Source organism: Eleutherodactylus coqui, unplaced genomic scaffold, assembly GCF_035609145.1.
Source record: "Eleutherodactylus coqui strain aEleCoq1 unplaced genomic scaffold, aEleCoq1.hap1 HAP1_SCAFFOLD_130, whole genome shotgun sequence".
NCBI classification, from domain to species: domain Eukaryota; kingdom Metazoa; phylum Chordata; class Amphibia; order Anura; family Eleutherodactylidae; genus Eleutherodactylus; species Eleutherodactylus coqui.
Genome location: NW_027101831.1, coordinates 129794 through 144709, shown reverse-complemented (window position 1 = coordinate 144709; position 14916 = coordinate 129794). Strand labels below are relative to the sequence as shown.

The window sequence follows — 14916 nt, the reverse complement described above, 5'->3', positions numbered from 1 at the left end:
GTTACTGATGTAATCTGTTAAACGCCCATAAAGGGCAGGTGTTATGTCTTTCAATAAAAGAGGCTGTCTGGACGTTCCTGCCCAGAGAGCCATTTTGGACATGAGACTGATAACCTACGTCTAATTTGGTCAGTGTGCGCATACTGGTTTTTTACACAATTGGGAAGCTACAGAATACCCTAAAGCCTGCTGGAGAAAACCATATTCCAGCTCAGGCGCTGCTGCCACATGAAAATGCCTCACATCCACAGGTCTTTCACATGGTGGAAAGTGCGATATTGGGCTGTGAAACACGGCTTGATATTGCCCTCGCCGTTGTGAAACTAGGCCAATTGGGATCTCTGTTGGTAACGAGGAGAAATGAAGTCAATCCCTAAAGTTTTCCTCCCTTAAAAGAGCAAGTCAATGTGCCGCATGAAACATAGCTCTGATGCCAGCCAAAGACTTCTCATGAGCCAGACTGGCTTATGCAAACAGGTGGGACTCTGCATGCGGATATTCATATCCGAAAACCTGTGATCCGTCGCGGAAAGTAATTGCGCTTGATCGCGGATGCATGCTATTTTCCACGCGGATGTATGCGTATATAGAGCGTATCCTCCCCACGGAAGAAAACTTGTAAGCAGGGAATGATATTAGAATATCGCCCAGGCGAAAAATCTCTCATGTTTGGGCTGCGGAACACTCTCATCCATTGACTACAAAGGAGGTCGTCTGTGTGTAATATGCTAAAAATAGAGCATGCTGCGATTTGTCTTCCACTCAGGGAATCCACAATTCGTACCTGCGAGTGTGAAGAAAAAAAATGCCTTTCAATGTCTGCGTATTATCGTGGATCCTCGGAGTAGATGGCAATCGCAGAATCCGCAATTCAAATCCGTTGGTTTGAGCCCGGCCACAGAGATCTGGGAACCTTATATTGGAACAAAAGACGTATTGGACCTTCTGTAAGTAGTACTGCATAGAGTATATACAAGATTACTACTTGTACCCATTAGTCCGTGTTCACATGGTTGGACCTCCTGTAACTAGTGCTGCATAGAGTATATACAAGATTACTACTTGTACCCATTAGGCTGTGTTCACATGGTTGGACCTCCTGTAACTAGTGCTGCATAGAGTATATACAAGATTACTACTTGTACCCATTAGGCCGTGTTCACATGGTTGGACCTCCTGTAACTAGTGCTGCATAGAGTATATACAAGATTACTACTTGTACCCATTAGTCCGTGTTCACATGGTTGGACCTCCTGTAACTAGTGCTGCATGGAGTATATACAAGATTACTACTTGTACCCATTAGGCCGTGTTCACATGGTTGGACCTCCTGTAACTAGTGCTGCATAGAGTATATACAAGATTACTACTTGTACCCATTAGTCCGTGTTCACATGGTTGGACCTCCTGTAACTAGTGCTGCATGGAGTATATACAAGATTACTACTTGTACCCATTAGGCCGTGTTCACATGGTTGGACCTCCTGTAACTAGTGCTGCATGGAGTATATACAAGATTACTACTTGTACCCATTAGTCCGTGTTCACATGGTTGGACCGCCTGTAACTAGTGCTGCATAGAGTATATACAAGATTACTACTTGTACCCATTAGTCCGTGTTCACATGGTTGGACCTCCTGTAACTAGTGCTGCATGGAGTATATACAAGATTACTACTTGTACCCATTAGGCTGTGTTCACATGGTTGGACCTTCTGTAACTAGTGCTGCATGGAGTATATACAAGATTACTACTTGTACCCATTAGGCTGTGTTCACATGGTTGGACCTTCTGTAACTAGTGCTGCATAGAGTATATACAAGATTACTACTTGTACCCATTCGGCCGTGTTCACATGGTTGGACCTCCTGTAACTAGTGCTGCATAGAGTATATACAAGATTACTACTTGTACCCATTAGGCCGTGTTCACATGGTTGGACCTCCTGTAACTAGTGCTGCATAGAGTATATACAAGATTACTACTTGTACCCATTAGGCTGTGTTCACATGGTTGGACCTCCTGTAACTAGTGCTGCATAGAGTATATACAGACTGGGAACACTCACAATCCTTTACCCGCTCACTTATCTACTAAATAACCAATACTTACAACTTCTTGTTTCTGCCAATTGTGGGGTAGGCCACAGCTTTTATTTATTAACGAATATCAAAAAACTTTATTGAAAACTTTATAGAACAAACCGTCCATGCTGTCCGTATGCTAAAACTTTAAAGTCCATAAACAGTCCACTGAGGACGTTTGTAAGCCCCGTTCCTTCGGCTTGCAAACCCTCCTCTACTTCCTCACAGCATGGACAAAAAATCCGGGCCAAAAACAGCTGTGACAACTTCCAACGATAGTCCTTCATAACCATCCCACCTCTCCCCTATCCCTCCAGGGCGGGTGGGCGGGTGTCTCTTCTCCAGTCTTCTCCCGTCTCTTCCTGTCTCACGACTGAGCTCCTTCCGCTCCCCCCCACCCTTTCTCTTCCTGTCTAAACTCCACCCCCCTTTTGCTTGCTCTACTTAACCCCTGCTGTACCTGTTCCCAGTCATGTGCCGCATCCTTAGTTAGCTCGCGGCATTCAAGACTGGGAACACTCACAATCCTTTACCCGCTCACTTATCTACTAAATAACCAATACTTACAACTTCTTGTTTCTGCCAATTGTGGGGTAGGCCACAGCTTTTATTTATTAACGAATATCAAAAAACTTTATTGAAAACTTTATAGAACAAACCGTCCATGCTGTCCGTATGCTAAAACTTTAAAGTCCATAAACAGTCCACTGAGGACGTTTGTAAGCCCCGTTCCTTCGGCTTGCAAACCCTCCTCTACTTCCTCACAGCATGGACAAAAAATCCGGGCCACACGGGATGTGCCGCGTTACTACGGCTCATTCCGTCCCCACCCCACCAACCCGAGCTAAAGCTTTCTCGACCCCATCCTGCAAGCCGGATAGGAACGTATCCAACCCTACCTCATTGAGGTGAACACCGTCCCTCCTCAATGCCCCCTTTTCCTTCTCTTCCAGCTCCCAATGGCGCACCGCCACCCCTCCGATAGAGTGAACAAACTGCGACATCCGCATGTTGATCAGCCTCCTGGCTCTGTCCACCGCTTCCAGGCTCCTTGCTCCATTCCAGAGCCTCCTCGCGACAATGTCAGACCACACGATGATGCATCCATTAAAACATTCCCGAAAACGCAGTAAGTCCTGTTTCATGATGACCAGCAGGTCTCGTGTCTTTGCTTTCCCGAGATCATTCCCCCCGGCGTGAACCACCAACACCACTTTCCGGGGGGTACTTCTGGCTATGTCCACCACAAGCTTCCACATGTCGGGCCATCTTAGCCCCCGGACTCCGTGCCAGGTTACGGATGTTCCGGGTAGGCCTAGCTCCGATCCCAACGGGCGTACTGCTGCCCTCCTTTGTGCCCAGTGAATATAGGAATGCCCGACTATGTGTACCTTCCACGGTTCTGCTGCTGCAAATAAAAAACAAGAAAAAACAAAACAAGGGCAACCAACTTGAAGGACACTGCCTCACATTTAAAGAAAAACGAGGGGCCTTTTGACCCTAACTTAAATCTCGCACCGCCAGATCGGGTCGCACATAAGACTTATATGCCTGGGACTTCCATCTCCCAAGCCGTTTTACCCCGTCTTCGTTCATTCCACCCGCATCTGCCGACGTGGCCGCACCGATTCTGAAGGAGTGGGTTCCGAATTCCTTCGGATCGAGGCCCACAGACCTCAAAGCCGATTTTAACCCCGCCGTTACCTGAAACCTGGTGAGGGGGAGGCCGGATGCGTGAACCAAAAACTGCTCCCCCGCCGGCCTTGTTGCCATGTAACTGGCTACCGTATCTACTGGGCACCAAACGGCGCCTAGCCGCGAGATCGGCACCCACTCACCTCTACCGAAAACGTCGGTTTTTGATTTTTTAATCCTGACCCGTATCCCGTCGTCTACCGTTACCACATCGTCAAACATAAGACCTCCCGGCATAAACTTGCTCTTCGGGACTAACTCGCCGATCCTGAGCGCCGCAAAAAATGCCAGCAAGAACGCCGTCCTAAACAGTAAAACCTCGTACCCGTTGGAGCACGTGACCTCCAAAGTGTCCAATAACTTGCACAACAACCGGTAAGTAATCGGGCGGCGGGCATCCGAGCCGGCCTTTTCTTTCTTCCACCCGCGCACTATCTGGCGAAAAACGAACTCTTTTGTCACGTCTCTGAACCCGTGCAACTTTAGCAAAAAGGCGACGCCCGCAAGATGCTTTTTCGCCGCATCCACCGACGCCCGTCCCGCCCGTAGGGACGCTAACATATCCAGGGTAGCTGACCGGGCCCTCTCGCCCCCAGCTACCCTGCCATCCGTACAACACAACCATTTTTTCCACACCGCATTATAGTTTTTCCAGGTTCCCACTGTCACGGATGACTCGACAAGCTTCAGCAGCTCTGTTCTGCCAGATCCCACAAGAAAAGCGGGCAGCGTACTCCCAACGCATCCGCCTGAGGGTGCCGCTCTCTGAACCGCTCCATCTGCGAACGAGAGAGCGCGTCAGCTGCCACATTTTTATATCCCGGCACATGCTTTGACCGTAAATATATATTACGCTGTAAACATCTCAAGACCACATGTCTCACGAGTGCCAACACCGGTGGGGAAGATGAAGACTGCCGATTAATAATGTGCACCACCGCAGCATTATCAGACCAAAAACACACTTTGTGATCTTGTAACTCCTCACCCCATAGTTCCACAGCCACCACCAACGGGAAAAACTCCAATAAAGTAATGTTTTGATTCCACCGCTTAGTTATCCAGGATACTGGCCATGGTTCCCTGCACCAGTGGTTCCGGAAAATAACCCCAAATCCGGTAGACCCTGCAGCGTCCGCGGACAGGCTAAGACCTGTACCCGACCACTCTTCCTTAGGGCACACCACGTGCCCATTGAACGCTTCCAAGAAGATTTTCCATGTGTGTAAATCCCCTCGAATCCCGGGCGTGACTCTAATAAAATGATGCGGCTCCTTTACACCCACCGTCGCTAGCGACAGCCTCCGTGAAAAAACGCGACCCATGGGTATCACTTTGCACGCAAAGTTCAATAAACCCAAGAGGACCTGTATTTGGCGCAGCGTAACTTTTTTACACCGTACGACATCGTTAACCGTCTGCCGGAGGCGGGCAATTTTTTCGATCGGTAATCTAAAAACCATTTCCTCGGTGTCGATCTCGATTCCTAGGAACGTTAACCTTGTCACCGGGCCCATGGTCTTTTCCTCAGACAACGGGACCCCCGCCTCCTGCATCAATGACCGAAATGTGCTTAACAAAAACTCGCAGGTGCCCGATGCCTCCGTACCGACAAACAGAAAATCGTCAAGGTAGTGCGTCACCGATGTGATGCCCGTTTCGAACCTGAGCATCCATTCCAGGAATGAACTGAAAAGCTCGAAGTAATAGCACGAAATCGAGCAGCCCATCGGCAGACACATATCATAAAAGAACTGATTATCTACCTTGCAACCCAACAAGTGGAAACACTCAGGGTGAATTGGAAGTAGCCGAAAAGCCGACTCAATGTCGGCTTTCGCTAACTGTGCCCGCTTACCCGCTGCTCTGACCAAAGCGACCGCCTGATCAAATGACGCATAAACCACCGATGCTTGTTCCTTTGTAATGCCATCATTTACCGACTCCCCTTTTGGGAAGGATAGATGATGGATCAATCGGAACTTGCCCGCCTCTTTCTTAGGGACTAGCCCCAACGGTGAGACCCGCAAGTTCGCGAACGGTGGTTCGTCGAAGGGGCCCGCCATGCGGCCCGCCGACACCTCTTTGTTGACCTTTTCTCTTACCAATACTATATTATCCAGGGCCGACTTTAAATTTGCGCACAAGGTGGAAGAAGGTTGAAATGAAAAGGGGATTAAAAAACCGTCGGTAAAACCTTGCCTAAGGATTCTTGCTTCCTCCCTCCTGTGGTATCTGTCGAGCCACTGGAAGAGGTACTTGCTTTTCACCGGGGTTCGGTGCTCCACTGGCACCGCCCCCGGTGACTGGCAGTCTCTGTTTTTTGAAGCAGCGCACCGCGGAGTGTTGTCCTCCGCAGACCGAACATTCGTGCCTAAACTTGCACGTCGCGAAAAACCGACAGTGGCCCTCATTATAGAGCCAGCATGACCCGTTTTGCCGCGGAGAGGCCGCAGGGGGCTGTTGCCCGCCCCCCGCGGCCCCCCCTTGAAAGGTAGGTTTTTGCGGGCGTTGGGCTAAAATGAGTTGCAACCATACATCGGTCGCTTTTGTCGCCCAACTCACGGCCGTACCCGACACGCGCCGACGAAAGTCCTCGTCGTAGCGCCACCACGCGGTGCCTCCGTGCAACTTATATGCACTGAAAATGGTGTTAAGATAGACCAACATCTCGGGACCTTTCTTAGGGTACTGTTGGCATGTAACGTACGCCAAAACCGTAAACGCTTGAACCCAATTACAGAAAGTCTTAGCGACCTTCGATTTTTTATCCACACGATCCGACACCCTCTCTTTATCCACCGTCACATGGTCCGGAGACAACAGAGACCAAATGTCCACATAAACACCTTTCCGGATCTTATCGAGAAGATCATCCGACACACCGACCCCCAAGGGGGCAACCCCGCAGAACAACGAGTCTGCGTATCTCAACCCTTCCATCGGGTCCACTTCACCTCCGGCTGTTAAGCCACCCTCCTGCCCCACGGGTGGGCCCGCGCCCCCCGGGGATCCACAGGACACCGATAAAACCTCTTTTTTATCCATTTTACTCAAAACCGATTTTAATACTAAAACCAAATCGTTTTTCTCCGCCACCTTGGCGGGATCCATTACATTTTTCCAAGCATTTAAACATTCTGACTCACCGGCACGACCGTCCTCCGGCATCGCCAAGGGCGAGGTCCCTGCCGTCCTTCTCCCAGGGCTCCTGCCTCTGCTGCTCGATGGCTGCCGCGAACTCACATGCGGAGCGTCGTTTGTCGCATATCCTCCCGTTATCATAAGGTGGCCCCGCTCTGGCCGTCCCGGGGGTGTATCCCGCCTCCTGTGGCGTATGTTGTGCCTGTTTGTTGAAGGTGTTGGCGGAGGTTCCGCATGGCGGTAAGTATCCTGGTGGTGCCGCACACCTGGACTCCTGGATCCGTCGCCCAGAGACTCTCCGCTCGGCCTCCTTATGCTCTCGCTTGCTTGCGCTCCTACTCTCGCAAGCTCATTCTCACGCCTTTGCTGATACCTTGCCCTCCTAGCTCTCTCGCGTTGCCTACGCTTGGCACCCAAACCTTGCCTGTTGCCGCTTGCGCGACTGGCGTAGCCCTGTGAGGAATCCCCCCCACCTGACGATGTTGCCACCACGAAACGTGGGTTGACATAACAAAGTCTCTGTGAGCTAGGGGGCGCTATCGCTTGCTGCTGTGGAAGGTGATATCTGTGAGCCGCGCGACCGCTATGCTCACGGGTCTGGGTGCTGACTATGTACCCGGTGCCAGCGGGCGGGATGTAATTTACATACCGGCTATGTCGTTGCTCATGTATAGGGTGACTCGCATAAGACCCGGCCGATGGACCCTCCGGGACAAGGGAAACAAATGGGATCCCCGCTTCTCCTATAATCTCCCCACTTTCCCTAACTCCTTGAGCGCTCCCTGCCCTGGTGGCTGCACTGCCGGTAGAGCTGGTGGCCGGGCTGTATCCCCTATCCCTCCCCCCCCCAGGGTTATACTTCCCGGGTAATGGATTTAAGTGCCTGGCCACCTGGCCCTCTGAGGACGCTCCTCCCCCCCTCCTCCCCGGTACCTGGCGCTGCTGCCTTGCTCTGCCGCCATCTTGCCTGCCTTCCCGCCATGCGTCTGCACGTGGCACGTGCCTCCCTTGCTGCTCCATGCTGCCGGTGTCTCCTGCTGCCGTGCGCCCGACTGCGCGCTGGCTCCTGGACCCGGAGCCCCTGCTTGATGCTGCCGGTGCCCCTCTGCTGTTTTGCGGACTGCCGCCCGGCTGTTCCCGCTGCTCCTCCGCGGTCGCTCCAACCGCCGCGCGATTCGAATTTCGCGCCTCCGCCCTCGTGGCGCGTCCCGCGCCCTGCAACATCTCTCCGCTGCGGCCGCTCCTGCGGCCGACCCTCTTGGCGGCGGGGCTCGGACTGAGCCTCGCAGGGGGGTTCCGTCTTCTCTTCGGGCGGCCTCGCCCGGCATCCCCCAGCTGTTCCGCTCCCTCGGCAGCCGCCGGTAACGCTGCTGCCGGCCCGACTGGCCTTCCGGACTCCGACCCCGATCTGCAGCTTGCGAGGATCTCCTCCAGCCATTCCGCGCCGTCCGTCTGGATCGCCTCCCGAATCTGGGCTCGCAGCTCCTCCATCATCCGATCTTGGGACTTCTGGATCGCCGGACGCGGTTGCCTTCTCCTCTTCCACGCCGCTTGCAGGTATTTCTTCGCCGCTTCTCCTCTTCTGCTGGATACTCCTTCCCTTTTCCGCACTTCTTCTCCTCTCTTCTGGAAACGCTTTTCGCCCTTTGCAATCTTCTTTCTGCTGCTGTCTCTTCTCCAGTCTTCTCCCGTCTCTTCCTGTCTCACGACTGAGCTCCTTCCGCTCCCCCCCACCCTTTCTCTTCCTGTCTAAACTCCACCCCCCTTTTGCTCGCTCTACTTAACCCCTGCTGTACCTGTTCCCAGTCATGTGCCGCATCCTTAGTTAGCTCGCGGCATTCAAAGATTACTACTTGTACCCATTAGGCCGTGTTCACATGGTTGGACCTCCTGTAACTAGTGCTGCATAGAGTATATACAAGATTACTACTTGTACCCATTAGGCTGTGTTCACATGGTTGGACCTCCTGTAACTAGTGCTGCATGGAGTATATACAGCATTACTACTTGTACCCATTAGGCCGTGTTCACATGGTTGGACCTCCTGTAACTAGTGCTGCATACAGTATATACAAGATTACTACTTGTACCCATTAGGCTGTGTTCACATGGTTGGACCTCCTGTAACTAGTGCTGCATAGAGTATATACAAGATTACTACTTGTACCCATTAGGCCGTGTTCACATGGTTGGACCTCCTGTAACTAGTGCTGCATAGAGTATATACAAGATTACTACTTGTACCCATTAGTCCGTGTTCACATGGTTGGACCTCCTGTAACTAGTGCTGCATGGAGTATATACAAGATTACTACTTGTACCCATTAGGCCGTGTTCACATGGTTGGACCTCCTGTAACTAGTGCTGCATGGAGTATATACAAGATTACTACTTGTACCCATTAGTCCGTGTTCACATGGTTGGACCGCCTGTAACTAGTGCTGCATAGAGTATATACAAGATTACTACTTGTACCCATTAGTCCGTGTTCACATGGTTGGACCTCCTGTAACTAGTGCTGCATAGAGTATATATAAGATTACTACTTGTACCCATTAGTCCGTGTTCACATGGTTGGACCTCCTGTAACTAGTGCTGCATAGAGTATATGCAAGATTACTACTTGTACCCATTAGGCTGTGTTCACATGGTTGGACCTCCTGTAACTAGTGCTGCATGGAGTATATACAAGATTACTACTTGTACCCATTAGTCCGTGTTCACATGGTTGGACCTCCTGTAACTAGTGCTGCATAGAGTATATACAAGATTACTACTTGTACCCATTAGGCTGTGTTCACATGGTTGGACCTCCTGTAACTAGTGCTGCATGGAGTATATACAGCATTACTACTTGTACCCATTAGGCCGTGTTCACATGGTTGGACCTCCTGTAACTAGTGCTGCATACAGTATATACAAGATTACTACTTGTACCCATTAGGCTGTGTTCACATGGTTGGACCTCCTGTAACTAGTGCTGCATAGAGTATATACAAGATTACTACTTGTACCCATTAGGCTGTGTTCACATGGTTGGACCTCCTGTAACTAGTGCTGCATAGAGTATATACAAGATTACTCCGTGTGCACACCTACCGTGTGTACAAGTTGCGCCCGAGTGATTGGGGTTTACCTTGCATCGGACAACACGCAGACACTTGTCCATGTGCTGTCGGACTCACTTGGATATAGCACATAGCCATGCATCAGCGTGATACGGACAGGAATAGAGCATGCGATGAGTTAGCGGTCCTCGTTAATCTGCATAGACCCATAGGCTATAATGGGGTCATGTGCTGCCCGGGATTTAACACAGACAGCACATGGCCCAAAGGCTTCATGGAAAGAAGAGAAGTGACATGTCCCTTGTTGATGTGGATTCCGCAGCGGTGTATCCACATACAGACTGAATGCAAGTAGTTGGTGTGCGTACGTACGGCAGCTCTAATCCAGATCCATGTCAGAGATCTACCGTTAACATGCAGATTTATGCCATGGATTTCTATTGAAGTCCGTGTTGGATATGGCCTGACTACTGGAAGACGGGGAACAAGGGGTCTGGTGGGACAACCGTCATCGGTGGGGGGCATCAGGAGACGTCAGCAGCCGCAGGCACAAACTCTTCAGCTACTTGGTTTATGTAGGTTGAAAACAGACAAATATCCATCAAGTCCAACTTTACTAAGGGATTAAAATCACGCCCGCAAAACGTGACCAATGGTTTCACAAGCCGACATCCACAGAAGATCTGTACTTAGCTCTCCAAGATGTCTGGAACAACCTCCCTGCGGAGCTCTTTCAAAAACTGTATGCAAGCGTTCCTAGAAGAGCTGATGCTGTTGTGAAGGTAAAGGGCGGTCACACCAAATACTGATTTAGATTCCTCTCTTCACTCACTTTGCATTTTGGTTTTTGATGAAACTGAGAACACTTCTTCTATTTCTAAAAGCATTCTCACTTTGCAGCATTTTTCACACCTGCCTACGGTCTCCCTCATACAGACGTGTTTTACCACGACTAGAGCGGCACTTTCAGCATCGCGGTATAGCGCTCCCATTGTTTTCAACTGGACCGCTCAGACAGCCGCTCGATTACAGTGATTTTTAGCGCTGTGATTTTCCAGCAGGGTTTGTTCTATTTTTGAGCGTTTCGCACTCCTCATCAAAACAAAAATAAAATGCTGCAAAGCCCCGCAATATAAATCGTAGCGCTTACCGCAACGCCTGTGTGAGGGATGCCTGAAACTACTGTTGATGTATTTGTTACATTAAGATCAAAATGTTTGAGATTCTGAAACATGAAATGACTTGGAAGTTCTGACAAACACATATATCCCACATACAAAACACGAGGCACAGGGATTACAGAATTAGGGCGCCCACCCACTGGCGATTTTTTTTTCTTTGCGTTTTGCGTTTTTTCTCAAGAGCAATTAGAATTGAATGTACTCCCACCCACTGGCGTTTTGTTTTGCGTTGCGTTGCGTTTTTTAACATAGGAACTGTCAGTTGCATATGTGTCCTTATTTTTCTCCTAATGCACCCATGAAAGTCAATGGAAATTAATGGAAAAGCCGCGAAAACGCCGCGAAAATGCGCGGAAAATGCGGGGAAAACGCGGCGTTCTTCACGCACGAAAATCGCAAACGCCAGTGGGTGGGCGCCCTAAGGCCGCGCTCACACCTGCGTGACGGTCAGTTCACGGTTTCCGTTTTTAGAGGGGAGAAAGAGTAATAACACGAGAAAAAATGATTTATTACCCAAGTGATTTCAATGGGGTTTGAAAAATAACAGAAAGGCTTCTGTTTGCCTTCAGAGCTTGTTGACCACTAGACGCCTCTAAGACACACAGAAGGTTTTTCTTTGGATGTAAGAAGCTGAATGGTCATATTAAGAAATTGCTGACACCTGGACCGTTCTGACCAGACTGTTAGGAGGTGTTGGGACCAGTGGATGTGTGAGGGCACACAAGGTGACCGGGCTCAGGACCCCCCCCCCCCCCCCCGTCAGACCACCAGTAGACGGCATCATATGAGCGTTCGATGAGTATGAGCAGTTCAAAGTGTTTCGTTGTCCGCCATCCAGAAACAGGTGACACCATCGTTAGACCCCTGCATCTGTTGTATCCATTTCCAGGTGATTGGCTGAAGGACCTTTGGTCTCATGGCGCCCATGATGTGTACTGCCTTTGACACCCACCATCACCATTTGCAGTGGTGTTATGCACGATTAAATTGGATGCTACAAAGTGGATTCCAGTTGTCTTCAGCGATTAATCCCGGTTTAGTTTGGGCATTGATGGCGGCTGTGTTCGTGTTTGGAAACCTGGGGGTGAGCACCGCAATCCTGCCTTTGCTGTGGAGCGGTGCACCGCCCCCACTGCGGGTGTCATGATCTGGGGGCCACTGCATAACAGTCGGCTACCGCTAGTAGTGGTACGAGGGACAATGACAGCTCAGCGATATGTTCAGGACATCCTGCAGGCACATGTGTTGTCTCTCATGGCGGCCTCCAACAGGATAATAGTTGGCCGCACACAACTAGGGTTTCTAGGAATGTCTCCACAACACTGTCACACTTCCATGGCTGCCCAGTTGCCTGATTTATCGCCAATAGAACATGTACTGGACCATCTGGGATGCCAAATTCGACAGCCTACGAGTTTGCATGTTCTAGAGGCTCAATTACAGCAAATGTAGACCTCCTTCCTTGGTCTCTCACAACTCACAGCCTCTCCCACTCACAGAGATGGCAATACTCTTGATCTAGTCTTCCTCCATCTCTGCTCTGCTTGCCACTTCCCTAACTCCCCTCTCCCGCTCTCGGACCATAACCTCCTCTCTTTCTCTGTCAAGCTGCCTAGAATCTCGCCAGACCCACCAACCTACCATACGTACAGGACCTTCAGACCGTTCACACCCAAAACTCTGGCATCTCCCCCTCCTAATTCAAATAGACTATCATATCCCAACTGCTAAAGAAATCGACTCTTGACTCGACCGATGCTGCCAACTACCGAATCATCTCAAATCTCCCCTTCATCTCCAAATTATTAGAACGCCTAATTTACTCCCGCCTTAAAAGCTATCTATCAGAAAAATCTCTGCTTGACCCCCTGCAGTCTGGCTGCCATCCTCTACACTCGACAGAAACCGCTCTGACTAAAGTGTCAAACAACCTCCTAACGGCTAAAATCGAGGGGCAACTATTCCCTACTGATCCTCCTCCCTTGCTGTTGGGGTCCCCCAGGGCTCAGTCCTCGGCCCCCTCTTTTTTTCCATTAACACAGCCACTACCATCAGGACAGACCATCAGGAGATTTGGCTGTCAGTACCATCTCTACACTAACGACACCCAGTTATACACCTCCTCTCATGACATTACAGCACCGTTTCTTCAGTATGCAACCGAATGTGCGCTGTCTCTAACCCTATGTCCACTCTCTACCTTAAACTGAAACTCTCAAATACTGACCTCCTGTTTCCGCCCCCTACTAACCGACCTCATCCTGACATCTCCATCCCAGTGTGTGGCACCACCATAACTTCCAGACAGCACGCCCACTGCCTTGGGGTTATCTTCGACTCCAATCCCTCCTTTACCCCTACATCCAATTTCTGAACAGGTCACCTGCACCTCAAGAATATCGCTGCGCTCCAGATAGCAGCTCTCTCCAAGACATGGACAGCTCCTTTGCTGAAACCTAGCCATGCTTCTGTTTCTGAGTAAGCCTCTTATATAAACCAGGCCATGTTTCCTCCTCCCTTGCGTGTATATTCTGCCTCACTAGCCATTGATCAAGCTCCACTTCTGCCTGCTTCTCTGCTATTCAACTGAGACCTTCTGATACCGACCCTAGCTTCCCTTCTGAGAAAGCGATCCGCCTCCTCCATTTGTACTGTGACACTGAGACCTTCTGATACTGACCCCTGGCTTCCCTCTTGACAACACGACCCACCTCCTCCATTTGTTCTGCCCTATAAGATCTCCTGTTGCTGACTCCTGGCTCGTCCCCAACTACTCTCTCCACATCTGCGGCTACTACACCTAAGGCTCCAACCCAGTACCTGAACCAGCTATAGAGATAATGTATGAAAAGTCTCAATGAGAGGAATTATATACAACTGTAGATGTTTAATGAGGATTTCTACCGGGGGTTTCAGGAGAAGGTGAACGAGCAGATTTCGCCAACCTGCCTGCTGCATCATGGCATTTCTCAGCAATCCAATCAGATAAGTCAAAGCATTCAGTGCACAATCACCCCACTCAATATTCAATATCGCCTCCAATGTTGCACAGGCAACCGCACGACGCAAAGTATTCGCAGTAGCCAAAAATTGCTACCAGAAAAGTGTGTGTGAAGCAAGCCATGTTTGTCTTTCCTCCTTCATTACTAGATTTAGTGCTTTTAGAAAATAATAATAATCTACAATCTAGGCATGGATATAACATTGTGTTATAATTCATCTTTGCTACACTGACAGGGTCAGATCATCCGAATATACTGCGATAGACTCAACTCCTCTTTTCTAATACATTCAGTAATCTTTTACCTGATAACAGTCTGTTTGTACTGCACATGAAGTACAAGACTTGTGGATCGCCCGTGCATAATGCTATATAATGTCATTTCAGTCCATTTCAGCAAGTCTTTCATTAAACATTAGGGCTGGGCGGAAATGTTAGTCTTGCACTATATTGTGGCCCAAGAAAACCATCAGTCTGCAGCTAGATTTACATCTGAGGCACACTTTTTCCCACCAACATCAATCTCTATGCTTGGGACGATTTGTCAATACCTCCTCCTATAAATTTCCAAGCTTAGACCAAAATCTCAATCTTCAGTTGCACTTTTCAAGGCTTGTGAGCTGTAAAGCCCTTCATGTCATTAATTTATAGCCAAAGAGAAAATCAGTGACAAACATAAAAGCCAAGATAGACATACATAATATTTATCTACAGTACTGGGTCTATTAGAGCAGTGGTCCTC

At 49.7% G+C, this 14916-nt stretch overlaps 1 protein-coding gene across 1 annotated transcript; it reads right to left on the bottom strand.

The window, feature by feature from the left end:
- Positions 1-2529: 2529 nt before the first annotated feature.
- Positions 2530-7736, bottom strand: LOC136591498 (uncharacterized). The gene is made up of 2 exons (XM_066588528.1): positions 6930-7736; positions 2530-4559 (listed from the first exon to the last, which is right to left on the bottom strand). Exons 1-2 carry the CDS (start codon positions 7063-7065, stop codon positions 3586-3588), a joined length of 1110 nt encoding a protein of 369 aa, XP_066444625.1. The 5' UTR covers positions 7066-7736; the 3' UTR covers positions 2530-3585.
- Positions 7737-14916: the final 7180 nt, after the last annotated feature.